Source organism: Sprattus sprattus (genome assembly GCF_963457725.1).
Source record: "Sprattus sprattus genome assembly, chromosome: 7".
In the NCBI taxonomy this organism is placed as follows: Eukaryota; Metazoa; Chordata; class Actinopteri; order Clupeiformes; family Clupeidae; genus Sprattus; species Sprattus sprattus.
Genome location: NC_137926.1, coordinates 4,183,630 through 4,204,619, shown reverse-complemented (window position 1 = coordinate 4,204,619; position 20,990 = coordinate 4,183,630). Strand labels below are relative to the sequence as shown.

The following is a 20,990-nucleotide window of genomic DNA, read 5'->3' as shown; positions in this document are numbered from 1 at the left end:
GTTTGGGTTGTGTGCAGGTCTCAGATACAGTTGACGGTGTGTTTGGGTTGTGTGCAGGTCTCAGATACAGTTGACGGTGTGTTTGGGTTGTGTGCAGGTCTCAGATACAGTTGACGGTGTGTTTGGGTTGTGTGCAGGTCACAGATACAGTTGACGGTGTGTTTGGGTTGTGTGCAGGTCTCAGATACAGTTGACGGTGTGTTTGGGTTGTGTGCAGGTCACAGATACAGTTGACGGTGTGTGTGTGTGTGTGTGTGTGTGTGTGTGTGTGTGTGTGCAGGTCTCGAGATGTCGCCGAGCTCCACGCCAACATGACCTTTGACCCCAGAAGGATCAACCTCCAGCAGTCCTCCTGTGAGGAGCACGACAGAAACGTGTGTGTGAAGATCAAAACCTGCTTCTCCTACAAGGTCAAGTCGGACAAGGTGACGAACGCAACGACTGGTGGGTGGATTAGTAATTATGTGCTCATGACCAAATCATTTCCTCACTTAGAGGTTAAACAGCTGAATAGCTCTTTAACTGAAGTCACTGATGGGCAGGAAATGTGATAATTGATACTGGACGCTTGTACTGTTCTCTGTTTCAACATATTAATTGAACTCAGGTGGCTGTGGCGCCTTTCTTGAAGCCTACGAAATCAGCATCACAGATTTTCTTTTCTTTTCGAATAATGTCACTGAGTTATTGTGAATTATAGGAAAAACCCTTAAGACTATTCCTGTGAACCTATTTCTTAATGTTGCTGTTTCGGGCAGCTGGTTATAATTTTGAAGTTGTAAAGTTGAAGACAGTGCTACATCTATATATCAAGTTTTAATTTCAGCATCTCGCAACGTAATGTATAGCACATGCATTCGTGGGACCGTAATTGGAAACTGTAACATAAGTGAGTGTATGAATGTGATCTTTGGCCTAAGGGTGCTATGCTTGACGTATAGCCCGAATGAGAATCTCAGGCTATTTTCGAAACACACACACACACACAGACGCATACACAATTGGATTGTGTGCGTTAAGTAACGCACCCAGTTGGTGTTGCAGTGATCCGGTACAGGCTGGTCCACACACACACACACACACACACACACACACACACACACACACACAGTAACACACACAGTAACACACACAGTAACGCGCCCAGTTGTTTTGCAGTGATTCGGTACGGGCTGGTCCGCACACACACACACACACACACACACACACACACACACACACACACACACACACACACACACACACACGCACACACAGTAACGCGCCCAGTGTGTGTTGCAGTGATCCGGTACGGGCTGGTCCTGGACTCTCTGAGGATCACAACCCGGGGGAGGTTCGTCCACACGGACAAGAAGGAGCTGCTGGCCAACGTCACCATCACGGACGCCCTGTGCAGTGAGCACACCTTCTACATGGTGGCAAGTAAATCTGTTCCCCTTACACCAGAGGTTCCCAAAGTGTTGGGCAGACCCCCCGGGGGGGGGAGTAGTGGGGTAGGTGGGGGGGTGGTGGTGATGTAGGGTAGGTGGGGTAGTTGTGGGTGGGGGGGTGGTGGTGATGTAGGGTAGGTGGGGTAGTTGTGGGTGGGGGGGTGGTGGTGATGTAGGGTAGGTGGGGTAGTTGTGGGTGGGGGGGGTGGTGGTGATGTAGGGTAGGTGGGGTAGTTGTGGGTGGGGGGGGTGGTGGTGATGTAGGGTAGGTGGGGTAGTGTGGAGTTACAGCAAGGGGACACAGGTTGAGGATTTAAAAAAAAAAACTGAAATCTATACAACCAACTACAGGTCAAAAGGGAAGTTCATTGTCTAAAGGGGGGGCCTGCCATGAACAGTTTGGGAACCACTGCCTCACTGCCAGGTGGTGGAGCTCAGGTAGGGAACCTCACTGGACCTGAAAGCTGTGCATTGCTAAGTGTGATAAAATGTCCACCATCATTTAGAATAGCCTCTGAGAGATAATGCAGTAAAGTGGAATATTCACCCCTAGTATGACTCACCGTGCAGCATGACCCCTGACCTTCTTCCCCTCTCCTTGACCCCTTTGCTCCCTGTTCATTCTGTTTCCGTGCTTGACTGATCTCAGGAAAGGGGCCCCCCCTTCGGAGACGGGTTATTCTCAAGGTTTCTTCTTGTTAGGAAAGGAGTTTTTTTCACCCCCTGCCACTGTTGTCTGTGTTTTTGCCCTGGAGGGTCTAGGCGCAGCGGGACAACATTCACAGTTAAAGGCGCTATATAAATAAATAAAATTGAATTGAAAACACTTGGATGCTGTTGTGAAACAGGGTCCCGAAAAGAGAGAGCTTGTTTTGTCTCAGGGCCGTAAGTGCTGTCTGTTGCCCTCTCCGCAGATCAAAAAGGTTTTGGGTCACACAGATGCCACCATTCTATAGGATAATGGGGCAATTATGTTATTCTCCAGTGGTGCTATCTTGGGGGCAGAGAAAAAAAATGAATAGGCTTCTGGCTTCAGTGGAGTCACACAGTTAAATGTTCTCACTGGCTTCCTGTGTTCTGGTGTGTGTCAGTGTTCCATAGTGTCCTCACTGGCGTTCTCTGTTCTGCTGTGTGTCGGTGTTCTACAGCAGCTCACTGTCAAGGTTGTAGGTTCATATCCCAGTCGAGGCCCAGTGTACTTGATTTGACTGTGAGGGGGTATGCTTGTCATACCTAAGAAGCCTTGAAAGCGCTAACTCCCTGAAAGGATAGGTTCCGTACAGAGATAGACCGGTGTCTGTTTACCTCAATAACCATTAATAATAAAAAATGTTTTTATAATAATTCATTTTATTTTTAACGCACTTTTCATTCCAAAGAATCTCAGAGTGCCTACATATTAGAAATTAACTATAATAATACAATAAAATTAAAAACTGTACATTACATTAAGAAACTTTAGTGTAGAGTGTGTTGCATCGCAGGCTTTCTCTAAGTTGCCTTAGCTGAAGTAGCTACAGTGTGGACATGTGGTTCCACGTTTGGCTTGTTTTCATTACCTACGGAAAGAGCAAAGTTATCTCTGCTGCCTTCATCTTTGTTTACGGTAAAAGCGCTTTTTAAAGACCGTGATCTGCATCTTGAACGTTTTTTAACTTTAAAGACACAAAACAGTGCAGGGAAATTGTGATAAGCATGTTTACTGATGTTCAAAGGATGTCCATCCCAACAGTTCGGCACTACAAACCCTCACTCACATACATTCCTCACAGATCTAAAGGCATTATATTCATTTTTGATTTGTTGATTTTTGAATGTTTTGTTTTGTTTTTGACTGGAATGAGGTCCAATGAAAAACAGTGAGGTGTTTGTTAAGCGCATGAAATGAAGGGTCCTTGGACAGTAATGAGAACCAGAGTGGTTTGGATCAAAGCAATTAGAGAATGCCTGTACTCTAAAAGTCATTACCCACAACCCCCTATGGCAAAGGCAACGAGGGAATGCAGCTGGATATATATCCCCCAGAATGCAGCTGGAGATATCCCCCAGTGACCCAACACTGCTCTGAGAACAGGATGGCAAACACATGTTTCCCATGAGAGAGAGAGAGAGAAAGAGAGGGAGAGAGAGAGACAGAAAGAGAGAGGGAGGGAGGGAGAGAGGGAGAGAGAGAGAGAGAGAGGGAGGGAGGGAGAGAGAGGGGGGGAGGGAGAGAGAGGGAGGGAGAGAGAGAGAGAGGGGAGGGAGGGAGGGAGAGAGAGAGGGAGAGAGAGAGGGAGGGAGAGAGAGAGAGAGGGAGAGAGAGAGAGGGAGGGAGAGAGAGAGAGAGGGAGGGAGAGAGACAGGGAGGGAAGGAGAGAGAGAGAGAGAGAGAGAGAGAGAGAGGGGGAGAGAGAGACAGAAACGTTAAAAGAAAGAGGCAGACAGAGAGACACACAGAAAAAGGGAGAAACTGTGAGAAAGACAGTCAGACAGTAAAATAGAGATTTGAAAAAACTGAAGCATTGTGCTCCCCTCAGTGTTGCAATAAAACCCCTCTGTTAAATTGTGGCATAATTACTGGTTATAAATCTATTCATGAAATAACTGATATAAATCGATTCTTCTTCCAACATTACTGCAAATCAATGTTCTTGTTTGTTTTATAGTTTTGTTAGTTTTTTTCCATAAAACCTGCACATTCACTGTTCCAGTAAAAATTCCAGCCAAAATCGTTGTCGTTGCACAATATCTGTGCCAGTTCCCAAGAGTGGGAAATCCCACACTATTACCCCACTTATGGGAAGCCAGTTTCCCTAATGATGCCGTTGACTAACTTCTGCATTTTGGTTATAATTCTTGTGAAGTAACTGTCCTAATGACACAGTGGAATGACACTGAACACAGACATGGTGGTGCAACAACACGCATGAGGTGTGTGTGTGTGTGTGTGTGTGTGATTCAACAACACGCATGCGGTGTGTGTGTGTGTGTGTGTGTGTGTGTGTGTGTGTTTGTGTGTGATTCAACAACACGCATGAGGTGTGTGTGTGTGTGTGTGTGTGTGTGTGATGCAAAAACAAGTATGCAAGTTCTGCTGTTGCCGTTACGTCACTCAGTGCCCAATCATAGAGTTCTAAATAATATCTCTACGTGGTCCCTAAGGGGGCAGGAGCAAAAACTAACAAAATCTTTAAAGTGTCTGGCACCAGACAATATCCTGTGCGCACAAGAAAGTTTCCCGTTCTCACAAGAAAGTGCACCACATGACACAAGCAAAGGGAATACTTTCTCGTGCGCACCAGAAACGTTCTGGTGAGCACAGGAAAGTTTCCGGTGCGTACCAGAAACTTCAATGTACGGACAGTCAATGTACGGACAGTCAATGTACGGACAGTCAATGTACGGACAGTCAATGTATGGTCAATCAATGTACGAACAGTCAATGTACGGACAATCAATGTACGGACAATCAATGTACAGACAGTCAATGTACGGACAGTCAATGTACGGACAGTCAATGTACGGACAGTCAATGTACGGACGCAAACCTTGCTGCTGAGCGGAGAGTCCGTGTTGACTGTGCTGGAGACAACATTAGCGTCATGCCCAGTGCAGGGAAGACCGTGGGAGTATACTTTCTTCCTAATATATCATCCCACCCTAAGCACGGAATCAACATCACTCTTTCAGACTCTTGAAGTCTTTTCAAGGTTCCTCAGAGCATAACTTTAGTTATACAGCTAAATGTCACACCTGAAAACTGGTGGCTGTTTGGTGTATTAATGTGCCACTGGTGGCTGTTTGGTGTATTAATGTGCCGCATTCTGAGCCACCATGTTCCCCAGCATACACCCTCTGAACAGTCCAGCTTCTCCAGCATATGAAGACGAGTAGTTTCATCTCAGCACAAAATACTTAGTGACCTTAAAAATGCCAGGGACCTTCACGTGAGAACACAGAATTGTGATTGCAATGTGTCACAGCCCGGAGTAACTATATAGATAGATACACATATGGATACTTTATTAATCCAGAGGGAAATGTAGGTCATCTAGTAGCTTATACACTGAATGCCAATGGAACATCTCCTCCTCTTGCCTCTACAGGACCGACTGGACTTCAGAGATCCCGTCATGGTTCGACTGGACTTTGGCTTAGCTGACCCAGACAACGGCCCGGTCATGGACGGAAACTTACCGACGTCCATCAACAAGACGGTAAGAAGACTTGACTGGGAGTCACCATGCCCCCCCCTATTGTCCATTTACCAGCACTCAAATAAACTAGCGTTTCCATAGAACATGTGATGTGTTGTAACGTGGATGAGTGGGTCGGAGGCGATGTCATCACTGGTTCATTGTCAGCATTATATTCAAAGAGGTTTGTGTGTTCCAGGATCTGAAAAGGTGCTCCGTGCTCAAAAGAGATGAGTGACAGGGCCTTTTGAGAAGAGCGGCGGGAGTCGCGCAGGCTGTGTGTGTGTGTGTGGGTGTGTGTGTGTGTGTGTGTGTGTGTGTGTGTGTGTGTGTGTGTGTGTGTGTGTGTGTGTGTGTGTGTGTAACGTGGGGCAGCGGAGGATGGTGTGTGTGTGTGTGTGTGTGTGTGCGTGAGTGTGTGTGAGTGTGTGTGTGTGTGTGTGTGGGGGAGCGGAGGATGCTAGATCATTCCGCCACGGGTCGAGATTGCTGCCTGCTGTTCGCTGCTTTTATCGCCCTCATTGGTAATGCAGGATTTATTTAACAGTAAACTGTGCTGTCTGTGTCATGATTCAGTGTTCCTGGGAAGAAAGAGTGGGGGGTTCCTAGGAACCTTTTGGGTTTCCCTTATGATGTGCCACATCCTTGATTGGGTCCTCTGGATCTGAGCTGCAATGTGCTTATGTGTGTGTGTGTGTGTACGTGTGTCTGGCTGTGTGCTTGTGTGGGTGTGTGTGCATGTATGTATCTGGATCAGAGTTGCTATTGGGCTCTAGGCTTTGAAGATGAAGCAATAAAAACAGATCCGGTGTTACCAGTGTACTCCTGCTTGCCAGCATTACTGATAAACCCACATGATGTGTTATAACGTAGGGGTGTTTGTACTAGTCAGTGAATATTGTATGAACTGCGAGGGAAGATGAGTGCATATTGCATTTCTTGTCGTCAAACTTACACATGTGTTCTCATCACACAGCTTGTCTTGGCAGGAGTGTAAAAATGCTGATGAGGCGAGTAGCGTATGTGTGTGTGTGTGTGTGTGTGTGTGTGTGTGTGTGTGTCTGTGTGTGTGTGTCTGTGTGACACTCCCAAACCCACTGCACTTCAGTATTAGGTCAGCAGATGTTCAAATATTTCCCTCCCTCATGTGCTAACATCAGCACTGAAGGATGTCATGCCTGTTACACATGTCTGCAGGGGACCTCTCTCTCTCTGTCCATCTCCCTCTCTCTCTCTCTCCCTCTCTCTCTTCTCTCTCTCTATCCATCTCCCTCTCTCTCTCTCTCCCTCTCTCTCTTCTCTCTCTCTATCCATCTCTCTATCTCTCTCTCCCTCTCTCTCTCTCTGTCTGTCCATCTCCCTCTCTCTCCCCCCTCTCTCTCTTCTCTCTCTCTCTATCCATCTCTCTATCTCTCTCCCCCTCCCTCTCTCTCTCTCTCTCTCTCTCTCTCTCTCTGTTACACATATCTGCAGGGGTCAAATTAACTGTTTTCCTTCAGCTCGCAGGAGCTAAGAGGAATCCACATTCAAGCCGAGTTAAAAATGATGTGAAATGTGTTCCCCATTAACTTACAGTGGTGCAACAGCAATGGATATCCCTCTTTAGAGCTTTGATCTTGGCACTGGGAAGTATGCTGTAACTGTGAAGCCACCGTTGAGACATGGACAATAGATAGTGTGCGTTGTGCTTGTTTATCTTTTTAGTGTTCAGACTATTGAACTATTCAATATACTGAATAGACTATTCAGACTACTACTGCTATTTTAGCTATTTGTTTCCTCACAAACGTATTGAAACTCCTTGCGGATGCGAACTTGGTGACGTGGCACAGGATTTAGTTACCAGCGAGCATCAGTTACTGTAACAACATCTTCAAGACCAAGGACAAACGCAGCTCATAAAGTAGCAAGCTCGCGTCACGTTTAAGTCGTCTCGGATGGTGAGCTTTGAAGTGGGTCTTCTCGGTGGGGCCACCCGGTAGGGCTGAGATGAGGATGCTATCGTTCAGCTTCGTTAGGTTTGTAGTGCCAGCATAAATCTTTTGCATATGAGTCAGAACATTTGCACCCCACATTAAGAGGCGGCTTGCGGGATGAAACGTTCCAGGGTCTCTTAGGTCAGCACGGACGAATTAGTCCAGACGATGAACCACTCCACTCTGAGGAAGAAATGTGTCGGTGTGTGTGTGTGTGTGTGTGTTTGTGAGTGTGCGGGTTAGTGTGTGTGTGTGTGTGTCTCTTAGGTCAGCATGGACACATAAGTCCAGACGATGAACCGCTCCACCCACGGCACCGCTCTGAGGAAGAAATGACTAAAAGACTGGAACATTACAGCGGTGTCTGTGTGTGTGTCTGTGTGTGTCTGTGTGTGTGTGTGTCTGTCTGTGTGTGTGTGTGTGTCTGTGTGTGTGTGTGCAGTGTGTGTGTGTCTGTGTGTGTGAGAGTGTGTGTGTGTCTCTGTGTGTGTGTGTATGTGTGTGTGTGTGCAGTGTGTGTGTGTGTGTGTGTGTGTGTATGCATGTGTGTGTGCGTGTGTGTGTGTGAGGCAGTAATCAGCAATTTCAACCCAGTTTTACAGCAAGACAGTGGCGCTGGGTGTGTATGTGTGTGTGTGGGTGTGTATGTGTGTGTGTGTGTGTTTTAAAGCAAGACAGTGGCGCTGGGTGTGTATGTGTGTGTGTGTGTGTTTTAAAGCAAGACAGTGGCGCTGGGTGTGTATGTGTGTGTGTGTGTGTTTTAAAGCAAGACAGTGGCGCTGGGTGTGTATGTGTGTGTGTGTGTGTTTTAAAGCAAGACAGTGGCGCTGGGTGTGTATGTGTGTGTGTGTATGTGTGTGTGTGTGTGTTTTAAAGCAAGACAGTGGCGCTGGGTGTGTATGTGTGTGTGTGTGTGTGTGTGTGTGTGTGTGTGTGTGTGTTTTAAAGCAAGACAGTGGCGCTGGGTGTCTGTTATCAGAGCCTGGAGCTCCTCAAGCTGTCAGAGGACGGAGAGTTAGAACAGTGGGGTCTTTCTCTGGGATACAGCACACATGTCTGGGACACACACACACACACACACACACACACACACACACACACACACACACACACACACACACAGAGAAGCATGCACACAAACACACCCGCATATTCACACACACACACGCACACGCACACACAGAAAAGCATGCACGCAAACACACCCACATATTCACACACACACACAGAAGCATGCACGCAAACACACCCGCATTTTCACACACACACACACACACACACACACTCAATACACATGTACACGTCCAAAAATCAAATAAAAGCTTATTTGTGTAGAGGGGGCAGATGTCATCTGTACACTGAAATGCACGTACCAGCATAATCATGAACAAACACACACTGACACACACAGACTGATACACACACTCAGTGACACACAGACACACACCACATGGATTTATCTTGTGGAAGCATAGGTTTCCTGAGACATTACAGAACACCCGTCTGACCAGTGGTCAGTCTACGTGCTGGACTCACGCCCGTTGATGTTGTCACGTCTCCAGTGAGAGTTCCGGGAGTTCTCAGTGAGAACAGACTGGTGCCTCCGGGCCCAGGGATGGGACACTCATTCAGCAGAGAGTTCAAGTTCAACAAACACCACGTTGAGTAAGGAGACAACCAGAGGGAAGAGTTTGGCTCCTCCAGTGGACCTGTGTCTGCCCCTCTCTATATTCTCTCGTCCTCTCTTTCCCTTTCTTGCCATTCTCAGTTGGTGCTCTATCTGATATCTTCATCGGAAACAAGTGAGAGGGGATAAAGCCTGTACCGTCTGATGATATTGTTAATATATAATTTAATATAATATAATAATAATATAATCTACTCTGGCTGTTTTCCAGATCCCCCTTGTCGACTGTGGAAATGAAGATATCTGCATTGCAGATCTGCACCTCACCGCAACACCTAGCAGAACAAGGTACTACACTACTACAGTAGCTCTTTGTAATATTTGTAGGTGAAGAAAGGGTACACGTAGACGGAGAGAAGGTACGTCTATTTTCCGTTTACTTATAAGTCGAATGCCGGTAAGCAGTTAGCGGAGTGGCTCATACAGATTACCTTTATACTACGGCCAACATTACCGTAGAACATGTAAACTAACTACTACACTCTTATGAGCTCATCAGTTGGAGCATCTATTTTTGTCAGCCACTAAGATATATTTACATGCTTCCATTTAAGTCTTAATCACTGGTCTGCCACGGTGATCAGTTCTTTTCCAGCATGAGCAGAGCATGGAAACCTTCACCAAACCACCAGTTGACAACCAGTTTCCTCTCCTGTTTTGAGCATGGAGAAGCTGTCTCAGGGCTGGGGCACCATGGCGCCCCCTTGTGTATAAAATGTGAAATTGCTAACATATTTGTTTTTGAAGGTAACAGCTTTTTTTCTACTTTTTTAATCCACTCAGTATGCTCATCAAGGCCAACCAGGAGAAATTCAATGTCAGCATCTATGTTAAGAACAGCAAGGACAATGCCTACAACACTAAAGTGAGCTTGAGCTACTCCGAAAACATCAACTATGTCAAAGTGGAGGTGAGTTCATCTTTGACACAATTTGACATAGTAAGAGGAGAGAGGGAGGTTGTATTATTGTAGATAAATTAGCCCAATGAAGGTATACATAGTAAATAAACTTTTAAAATGTGGCCTTGAACATTTTTGAACATTTTTCTCTACCAAAAGTCTATCAGCGGGGTTAACAGGAACACCGTGTGTGAACCCAACAACACTAGAGTGGTCTGTGCTGTGGGCTATCCGTTCCTCAAGGCAAACACAGAGGTAAGGTCCTTACATACATACACATACATACACACACACACACACACACACACACACACACACACACACACACATAAATACAGTACATACATACACACAGCAGTTCATCGTCTGGACTAATATGTCCATGCTGACCTAAGAGACACACATACACACACTCACACACACACACACAGACACACACACACAGACACACACACACACACACACACACACACACACACACACACACACACACACACACACACACACAGTACTAATTTGGCCAGTAGTAATGGTCATTCATATTTATATTTAATGTCCACTGGAGATAAATGTATGAGACATTACCAGTGCTTGTGTGCCATACCCTTCCAGTTTACTGAACTGGGCTATTTGAACAGACATACAAATTCCGTTTTCTAAATCTTATCCTCATGTTTGCAAACCCAGGAGGCGTTCCGGATCCATTTCGAGGTGAATCCTGCTCACGTGCGGAAGGACATTTCCATCCATGTGGTGGCAACGACGTAAGACACCGTCACGTCCCACAACCCCATCCCGTCCTCTCCCCCAACCCCATCCTGTCCCGTCCTCTCCCCCAACCCAATCCCGTCCCGTCGAGTCCTGTCCCGTCTTGAGCGTGATTGAAACAGACTGAAACAGTGCTTCACATGTGCTCTTGCTCTTGTTGACAGTGACAGTGAGGAGTCTGACTCAACTCTCCATGACAACCAAGTGCACATCACCCTCCCGGTGGTCTACGAGGCCAGACTCAAGTTCACTGGGTGAGTGACATCAGCATATTACAATACCAAGTCTGAATGTTTTAGGGTAGATAGTGCCTAGCATGAACTGGCCCCCCACTAGGCAGGCACAGTTAGAAGAAAGGAACATGAAGTATAGTAACACTAACTTTAACTTTGAGTCAGTCATTGGTGAACTACACCTTTAAAAATGAAGTAGAAGGTCCAAGGCCAATCAGAAAGCTTGTCGGGCTTAAACACTTTGGAACCTTTCGCGACCTTTGAAGTGGTCTTCTTGCAGACTTTTGATCATGGTTTGCTACTGCAGGGTTGTACTGAAAAGAGATGTCATTATTCTGCCATTAGATTAGATTCAACTTTATTGTCATTGCACAGAGTACAAGTACTGAGACAACGAAATGCAGTTTAGCATCCAACCGGAAGTGCAACATAGCAATAAAAGTGCAGAGTATGTGCAAATGTTGGGTGGGATAAGTGAATAAATATGATATGTACATAGAGTTAGAATATGACACAGAATTGTAATATATACAGAATTGAATAGCAGCAATTGAGGTAGGAGTGAGGAATGATAAGTATTATGCCTAATTATGCCTAATGATCCTTAATTGGATCTTTTGATAAACAAATCTAGGCTACTATTAAACAGACTTGTCTCTTAAATTCTAGAGTGTACTTAATCAGGCTGGTAGCAGGAAGAGCGTGTAGTCATATGATCCAAGCCTGCCCCCTATTGTAAAAACTCAGTACTGCAATGTAGACTTCGCAATCCAGTGATGACAACAGTGTATTCTACTTTTGAAGACACACTTTTTATGACTGATATTATATATTATATTATATATATCTGATATTGTGCCTCGAATTTCTGACTGCCATCACCCGAAATGGAACCTATGAAACTTCCAGCTAAAGATGGGTTGGAAGGCAGGATGAAATTCTCATTTTTGAGACGTTTCTTGTTTTCCTCCCTTCTCCCAGAACTAAGTACATGAAAGAAGAAAACGTGGTCATAAAGGAGGGAGAGACGTTCCCCAGCGTATTCAACCACACCAGTGCGATTGGTGACGAGATCAATGTTAGCTACACGGTAAGCAGGAAATACAAATTGCAAGATAAAACCCATTTTATATGCATAGTCTGTTCACCATCAATAACTGTTTTCTTACGCTCAGTGAAAGTGAGTTTTGTTTAAAACAAGCTAACTATCTAATAGCCATGCAAAAAACTATTGCAAATAAACCCGCTAACATGTGTCTAGTGACTTTTGTGAGTGCTGTGTCACGCTGTGAAAGCTTTTCTTTCCCCAAAACACAGAACTACATAATGCATATTCTGAATCGCTAGTGGGAACGAGAGGTGTGTTTATCAGTCCTCCACATGACCATATAACATCAAAATAAATTTGAAGATGATACCAAAACTAATATACCTCAGAAATGGGTGTTAAGTGCATAATGCATATTGATAAGCTAGCTGAAAGTAAGTTGTAGTTGAGTTTTATGTATGTGATAATGTACTTAGAAATGTGTTTAGCATCGGTGAAATTACTCTTTGTTTAGTATTGATAGTGAACTATAAAAATCACATTTGTGTGCTTCTCGTACCCAAGCTTGATACAGTAAAAGGCAGTTGACGTAACCACACCTGTTGCCAAGTGCACTCCACTGAGCAGTAATAATAATAATAATAATAATGCATTTTATTTGTAACGCACTCTTCATTCAGAAGAATTTCAGAGTGCCAACATTTTACTTATAAGACTGAGCAGTAGAATAGATTCCTAGAAGCTCACCTGACGTCCCTACTCCAGATGAGTAGTAGTTTCACAAGCATCGTTCATCGTTGTTCCTCCCCAGATTGAAAAGGAGAGGAACGTGGAGATTCCTGACCTCAGGCTCACAGTGATGTATCCGGAGAGATCGCCCTACAAAAACCTGCTCCTCTACCTCACCCATGTCTCATCGTCTGAGGTACCGTTCACATGCACTCCCCACACACTCCCTGCAGTGAACACATATAGGCCACTGATGAAGTTAAAAGCTTCTGTTACAGACCAACTCATTTGGATGGATTTGTTCTCCTTACACTCAGAGGGAGGGATGTGGTGAACAGGAAGTTGGGTGATGTTTTGTCACTGGGAACATTGACCTTTGACCTTTATATGGTCTGAGAGAACCACTTTGCAGCCTGAGTCATTTTGCCATCTTATGACAATGTCAAGTGTATGTGCACATTCACTTTATTACGCAATGTTAGTAACACGTTCACAGGCTTGCAGTGTTCCATGTGAAGGGTCATAGCTAATCTTCTCAACATTTTGAACCTCTTGGTTTAAATGTTAGGTCAAAATGGCGGCCTGTATGATTATGTTACAGTGACATTGCAGAAATCGATACTGTGCTGATCGCTAGATTTCTAATAGACAGTATATCCAGGGTGCGATTTGTCCAAAAACCAGAGGGGGGGATGTTTTTTTTTTTTTTTTTATCATGAAAAAAAAAACAAGCAATACATAGGCCTAATTCTCTTCATATACATGCATCATATATGTCTATGATATGATAATCGCTGCTAGGCGCTCAGTTATTGTGCTCCCTCTCATTCACGTTGAAATACTGAAACCGAAACTTAAACTTTGAAACTGAAACGCAACTGTTTTGGACAGAACTCGCTAATTCAGTGAACAAATATTTTCATATTCATTGTACAGTAGCCTAATTAGCTGGCTTTCCTCATTTCCGTGTTTGTAATGTTATTGTTACAATGTATACATGTGTTTATGTGCATGAGGACGTTCGCGAATTCTGAGGATGCCGACAGTTCGGGTAAGATGAACAATTAGTTATTGCCAGCGATGTAAGCAAGTGTATGAAAACGCTGTCAGAACCTGTCTGTTTTTTCATTGTTTTTTTAATAATTGAGGGTTATCCCCCCCATGTATGAAATTCATCCAGCTGAGGTGGGGATGTAAAAACCAGAGGGGGGGTAAATCCCCACCATCCCCCCCGGCAAATCGCACCCTGAGTATATCCCTATATTGAATTGACATTAGTCTATCGATCGGTTGTTGATTATGTGTTCTTTCTTTCCCACAGGGTGTGAATTGCCATACAGACAACCTGATAAACCCTTTAAATATCCACCCTGGAAGTCCTTACAAACCAACCCCCAAAAAGGAGAGCCTCAGCCAGTACTTAGTGGTGAGTTATCCCATCCCAGTTCAGGGGTGTTATGGGAACACGTTAAACACGGTTATAACGCTGCACATAACAAGCTTGTTCTGGACTTTGTCCCTGATGTGTGTCTGATGGCACTCTGAGATTCTTCTAAATGAAGAGTGCGTCACAAATCAAATGAATTATTATTATTATTATTATTGTTATTATTATGTGTCTCTATGTGTGTTTCAGAGCTGCTCACAGCTTGAGTGCCAGTCCTTCAGCTGCTTCCTGCCCTCTGCTGACATCAATCAGGTCAACCTCACCCTGAGACTGTGGAAGCCCACCTTTGTTAGAGTGAGTACCGCTTGCTTACATCTACAGCCACTCACACATTATACCAGGGGTTCTTAACCTGGGTTCGATCTAACCCCAGGGGTTCGTTGAGTCACATTCAGGGGTTCGGCAGGGGTCAAGACACACGCAGTATAGCCCGGTTCACACTAGCAATGTCGGGCCGTTTTTATACATACCTACGTTTTGAAGAAATCATATTTTATTTTTCAAATTACGAAGGGTTCGGCGAATGCACTGATGAAGCTTGCAGGGTTCAGTACCTCCAATAAGGTTAAGAAACACTGCATTATACTGTATGTCTCGAGGACAACCATGGAGGAATGAATGTGGTATGTTATGGAAATGCGGAGTTCAAAAAAGCTGTGGAGATTCAAACATAAAAGGGAAACATGATTGGTGCGTTTGTGAAAGGAGAGAAGCCAGTCATGTTCCCATTGGCTCTTAGAAGTTGAAGTAGAAGTCTCATTGGCTCCCAAAGTGCCGCGGTGCCCTGATGTCCCATAGTAACGGCAAAAACGTTGACAGGATAGGTGGAATTTAGTGATTGACAGGTGATAACCTTCTGATGTAGAACGTGGGTTTCTCATTCTGCAGGCAGAATATAACACCGTTTCCATGACTATCCACGCCGAGTTGAAGAACCTGAACACGGATCTCTTTGTTTTGAGTAAGACCAACGACGCCAGACTTGTGAGTCCTCACACGTATTTTCTTTTTGTTAGTCCGTCATAGGCAGCTGGGAATCTGTGATTGTGGTGCCTGTCTGAAACCTTCTCTTCTTTGACGGCAGATCAAAGTGCAGGTGAATAAAACGGCCCCGGGTGGAATACCACTGTGGATCATTATCCTCAGCATTCTCATAGGGCTGCTGCTACTAGCGCTGGTCATCTTCGCTTTATGGAAGGTAAGAAACCGTTCACACACTCTCCCTGCAGTAAGGTACCGTTCACACACTCTCCTTGCAGTGAGGTACCGTTCACACACTCTCCCTGCCTGCAGTGAACACATTTAGGCGACTGATGAAGTTGAAAGCGTCTGTTACAATCCAACTCATTTGGATGGATTTGTTTCCGTTTCAGTTTCAGCTGTCTGTCATAATGAACTACTGCTAGTGTAAGGACCAGTCATAACATGTTATTTACATTCAAAACAATAAAAAGATATAATGGTGTTCGTCATGCAGTATAAGTGTGCCTGTACCTCAGGCAGTTTAAATAGAGAAACATAAACTTTGTACGCTTCAGGTGAGTCCTGATTTGACATAATGAGTCTGTTCAAAAAGGTAGATAGCTGCGTAGATGCCCTGCTGTCCATTTAGATACCCAATCAAACAGCATTTTAGCCCGTTTCGAACGCACTGAATGTTTAATAGCAAAGTGTACTGTACCACACCTAGAAATGTTTCTGAATTAAAACCTGTGAAGTCAGTGTTCAGTGAACATCTCAAATCACCCGACGAGAGCTATGCAGCAGTAGGATGAAGCTGGACGTCATTTCCAATACACCATAGAAAATACAACTCCAATACTGTAGGGGTGCTTCTGTCTTCTAAAATATCTGTCTTCTGTCACCCCCCCCCCCCCCCCCCCACACCCTCCTAGGCTGGATTCTTCAGGAGAAAATCCATGGAGGAGATGAAAGAGGAGATGAGGGATGATTGAGAGCAGCCTCAGACCGACCCCACGTACACAGCAGATCTTTCCCCCCTCGGGCCTCAACGCAGTGCCAAGCATCTGCTGTCCACCAGGGACCTCCTGTGGTCCTCACACGCCACCTGAACCACACGCGGAGCAGCCCCCCTTATTCTCACGCCAGAGTCTCGACTTCGGAGAGCAGCCCTTATTCTAACGCCTCACCGAGTCTCACCTTCGGAGAGCAGCCCTTATTCTAACACCAGAGTCTCACTTTCGGAGGGCAGCCCTTATTCTAAAGCCAGAGTCTCACCTTCGGAGATCAGCCCTTATTCTAACGCCAGAGTCTCACCTTCGGAGAGCAGCCCTTATTCTCACGCCAGAGTCTCGACTTCGGAGAGCAGCCCTTATTCTTACTCCAGAGTCTCGACTTCGGAGAGCAGCCCTTATTCTAACGCCAGAGTCTCACCTTCGGAGAGCAGCCCTTATTCTAACGCCTCACCGAGTCTCACCTTCGGAGAGCAGCCCTTATTCTAACTCCAGAGTCTCGACTTCGGAGAGCAGCCCTTATTCTAACTCGAGAGTCTCGACTTCGGAGAGCAGCCCTTATTCTCACGCCAGAGTCTCGACTTCGGAGATCAACCCTTATTCTAACGCCAGAGTCTCACCTTCGGAGAGGAGCCTTCAGTAATGCTCTCAAAACACCAAGGACAATGTAATGTTCAAATACTCAATAAAAGGGGACAATGCCTGTTATTGGACTTCATGTTGGAACCCTGGATCGGAAATATGGTCTGCAGGTCCCACTGTGTCTTTGTACATATGCCATATGTTCCTATCACTGTTTGACACGTTCGATCAGATTGTAATATGCGGAGTACAGTCAAGCACGTTTTTGCCACACAACTGCAGGGAGCACAGAGGAGGCTTTCCCAACTTTTCACAAGCTTTTCAACGAACGAGTGCGATTGTGCTTGTTGATGGCGTGAAAGCTACACTCTCACACTCGTCTAATGATGCAACAGCACACAAGCACGAGCACACCTCACCAGCCCGCCCTAAGGTTCGTCAGGCCCCTGAACTCTGCGTCGTCATGGCAGAGGACCGCCATCCATCATACGGCATCAAAGAACCTCAGGTTGTAACCCACGGCAGCACTGATCTTTCCGTGTGACCCACGACCACGCCCCCCCCTACACCACACAACCTCCTGTGGGGGCCTGACCCGGGTTCAAGGCCCACTGCAGACCTAGCTTCTTTTTTTTCTATTTTGTTTTTCTTCTAACTTGAAACACTGTATGTTGGTTCTGTGTCAAATATTGAACATAGTTGTGCTATTTTTTTGTGGCTAAGTCTTGAGTTTTTTTTTTTTTTTTGTCATTCTAATCCGTTTTTGGGCACATTCCCTTTCATCTTTGAAGCTAATGTTTTGGATATGACACTGATCTGTTTCACATGCATTATACTCTTATCTGACTTTGGAATTGATTGTACTGTAATTGTAAGTATTTGTAAAGGTTAAACTGTACATAGGCTGTGGGTTTTTTGTGCAAAGTGCATAATTTAAGAAGTTGATTCTTAATGACTGAAAGACAGAATTGGTAATGACCCATAACTTGCTACTCAGGTGATGTAGTTAGTGTGATGCTAACCATAATGTGTCAGGTAAGCATATAAATTGAGAAATAGGTCTGCAAAATATGTAAATACTGAATTTATGACTTCATACGTACTGAAATATTGACCCAATAAGCCCATGTTTGTTTCCATGTGAGACGTGTTATTGTTGGTGAAATGGACAGACATACTATTTATTCAACAATATTTTTATTTTTGCTCTTTTTTTTTTTTTTTTTACATTTTTCCCCTTTAATCGTCTGTCTTAATTCTTCTTAAAGATGAGAAACATTGCTCAGATAACCAGACGACTGTCAAGTTGGCACTTCTGTGTGTATTAAGTTTGCAGACAATTATCCAAAGTGACTCACAGTTCAGGTATATCAGTATGCTTGGATTCTCTCAGACTTCAACTTATGACCTTGGTGTTCATCTTTCACTTATGGTATCTCCATCATAACATGTAGCATGTAACAGTACTTGTTTCAAAATCAGTCAACAATATGTTGATTATAAGTATATAATAAGTTCAAAGGTCAAAAGTTGATTGACAATAGACCCAGGCAGTACAGAACAATGACAATCAAACACAGCTATTATTCCTGCATTTTTATGTCCACACTTTTTGAGTAATTTGCACAGAAAATCTTTATTCGCCACTCAATTGTATTGTATGTAATTCTACATCCATGATCATTCACATTTCACTGGTTTCATCACACAGAGAGGTTTTTAATATGTAAACAATGATCTTGGGTCTGACTTGAGCTCCTTACCTTAATAACTCACTGCTTTTTGTAACTTCAAAAGATTGTAGCCTTTAGTTCACAGTTGGAAAGTAGCCCAGCCTTAACAGTGTGCAAGTAGTCTGTTCAGCCTTAGCAGTGTGCAAGTAGTCTGTTCAGCCTAACAATACGCATAAGTTTGTACTAAACGTCTCAATTTGTTAGTTGTTTGGTGCTAGTCCTTAGACAACCATAGAAACCATTGCTGGTCTCTCTATGAACCCCTAGAAAAGCATTGGCTAATGTATTATGGACTTTGCAATGCATACCAGTCCATTTCCTAAATTTTCCTGAAATTGCGTACCCCATTTGGCAAAAAAGAGAGAGAGAAACGTTGGTATTTTGTATTATATATTCACATTGTATGTTTTCTAAGTTTGATTACATCTGAGCCAAAAAACATCAACCGTAGGAAAATATTTTCCCATCCAAATATGTGAGAATATTGCAGACACAATGTAGAGTCAAACCCTGTCTCCCTGTCAGACTTGCGCTTAGAGAGACTACAGATAGGCAGCGATGGGGGGGATGGATCCGTCTAGGGCACTGCTGTGAAACTTCTATGTAATGCACTGGTTCAGCAAACTGTATGTTCACTCCTCAGCACGGACCGAAGTCAAGAAATAAATGTCATTGCACATGCTTTGAAGAGAATTATGCAGAGAAATAAAAAAATATTTTTTTTTGTACCTGGAAGTGATGGTGAAATGTTTTCTGCTTGTGTGTGTGTACTCAGGTTTGGATGTGTGCATATAAACTGTATGTCTGTGTGTGTGTATGTGTGTGTGTTTGTGTGTGTGTGATTGTGTGTGTGTGTGTGTGTGTGTGTATGTGTATGTGTGCATATACTGTATATGTGTGTGTGTGTGTGTGCCACCTTCGATTCATACTCATGTGTTAATGTGTTCACTGTGAACGGAGAGCAGAACGCTTTCTCTTTTCAGCAGCTCAGGTTCAGTCCTGTTTCCTGCAGACAGGTCGTTCATGCGTGTGGGATTAGCCACGGCACCCGTTAATCCCCTGGGCTGCAGTACAGTCCTCTGCCACCTTAACCCCATTTCCTACACCGATACTTAGTTTAAAATTCCTCTCCTCAGAACAGGGATCGGATCTGTTTGTTTTTGTCAGCTTGTGTAATATGGAGAATGGAATCAGAGAACTGGTGTACGACTTGTGGAGCATCAGACTGCCGTCGTTTTAACGGTTAAGTCAGGTGATTAGTGCTGTCTTAACTTTACAACTTCTTGCTAATTCCTGCATGTTTCTTAAGGCCGGTTATCCATAAATGTTTTATGGTTTTTGACATGTTATGAAATTTTACTTGTAGAGCCAATGGCTCTGTCATTGGTGTCGTAGCATATACCTTCCAGTAGGTGGCGGTGTACACAAACTGGATTCATTTTCGTATTGCTTTCTCATACTCTCATGCACACACAGTCCTTATAGAACTAGAATAAGGAAGATACAAAAATATGTTTCCGGAAGTGTTGCTTTTTTGTAAACATGATAGACGTCCAGCACTTCCTGGTGGCACTGAACTATTAACAGTAGCCAACATGAAAATATATGGACAACAATCCAAAAACTATACTATAAAGAATATAACTTTGCATTTGTCTGTGTGGTTCCGTTAATTAATACAAGTTATGTAAAGTCCAAGAGATAACCACATACAGTACATTAAAAGGAGGTTTTCGTAACTGTGCAGAATGAATTTTAAAATGATAATAAAGGAATTGTGTAGAGTATATGATGGACTTCCACTGATACTAACCATCACTACAAAACTGTAGGGTCATCTGAGACTGAAAAAGCCTTCAATGAACTCTAACACATCCAACATATTGCCAGTACTCTAAATCTTCATGTTGCTCTGACAAGTGTGTGAAGATGGACCCACATCAGTTAAGAGTTGAGCCAATGCACAATATATAACATTCCTTGTTTGGCTTAGAGAGATAGGCACCAAAGGCTGCATTGAAATGAGGTAAACCAAAGGAATACAAAAGAAACTCATAACCTCTCACATTCCTCAATTCCTGTTCAGGATCATCTAGTGGGAAAAAAAGACTAAAGAATAAAATAACAGATCACTACTACCTGAGGGATGTACTTGACCTTCATGATGCTGTTCAAAGAACATGCAATGGTAATGTCAGGCTTGTGCGTGTCACATGCAAAGCCTCGGACAACTACTGTCTCTTCACAGGCCAACCTGCCTGTAGGACACGGGCTTTGGCATTTCCTGCTGTGCAAACAGATTCAC

At 44.2% G+C, this 20,990-nt stretch overlaps 1 protein-coding gene across 1 annotated transcript in view; it reads left to right on the top strand.

The window, feature by feature from the left end:
- itga1 (integrin, alpha 1) overlaps window positions 1-19,316 on the top strand; it is a 63,734-nt gene extending 44,418 nt beyond the window's left edge. The window contains exons 16-30 of the mRNA XM_080841641.1: window positions 281-444; window positions 1,282-1,418; window positions 5,519-5,629; window positions 9,483-9,559; window positions 10,055-10,181; window positions 10,332-10,427; window positions 10,860-10,936; window positions 11,105-11,194; window positions 12,155-12,263; window positions 13,033-13,146; window positions 14,272-14,376; window positions 14,587-14,691; window positions 15,286-15,381; window positions 15,482-15,595; window positions 16,293-19,316. Of these exons, the coding sequence (XP_080697767.1) occupies window positions 281-444; window positions 1,282-1,418; window positions 5,519-5,629; window positions 9,483-9,559; window positions 10,055-10,181; window positions 10,332-10,427; window positions 10,860-10,936; window positions 11,105-11,194; window positions 12,155-12,263; window positions 13,033-13,146; window positions 14,272-14,376; window positions 14,587-14,691; window positions 15,286-15,381; window positions 15,482-15,595; window positions 16,293-16,352 (1,582 nt within the window). The 3' untranslated portion in view covers window positions 16,353-19,316. The remainder of the gene's footprint in view (window positions 1-280; window positions 445-1,281; window positions 1,419-5,518; window positions 5,630-9,482; window positions 9,560-10,054; window positions 10,182-10,331; window positions 10,428-10,859; window positions 10,937-11,104; window positions 11,195-12,154; window positions 12,264-13,032; window positions 13,147-14,271; window positions 14,377-14,586; window positions 14,692-15,285; window positions 15,382-15,481; window positions 15,596-16,292) is intronic.
- The last annotated feature ends 1,674 nt before the right edge of the window (window positions 19,317-20,990 follow it).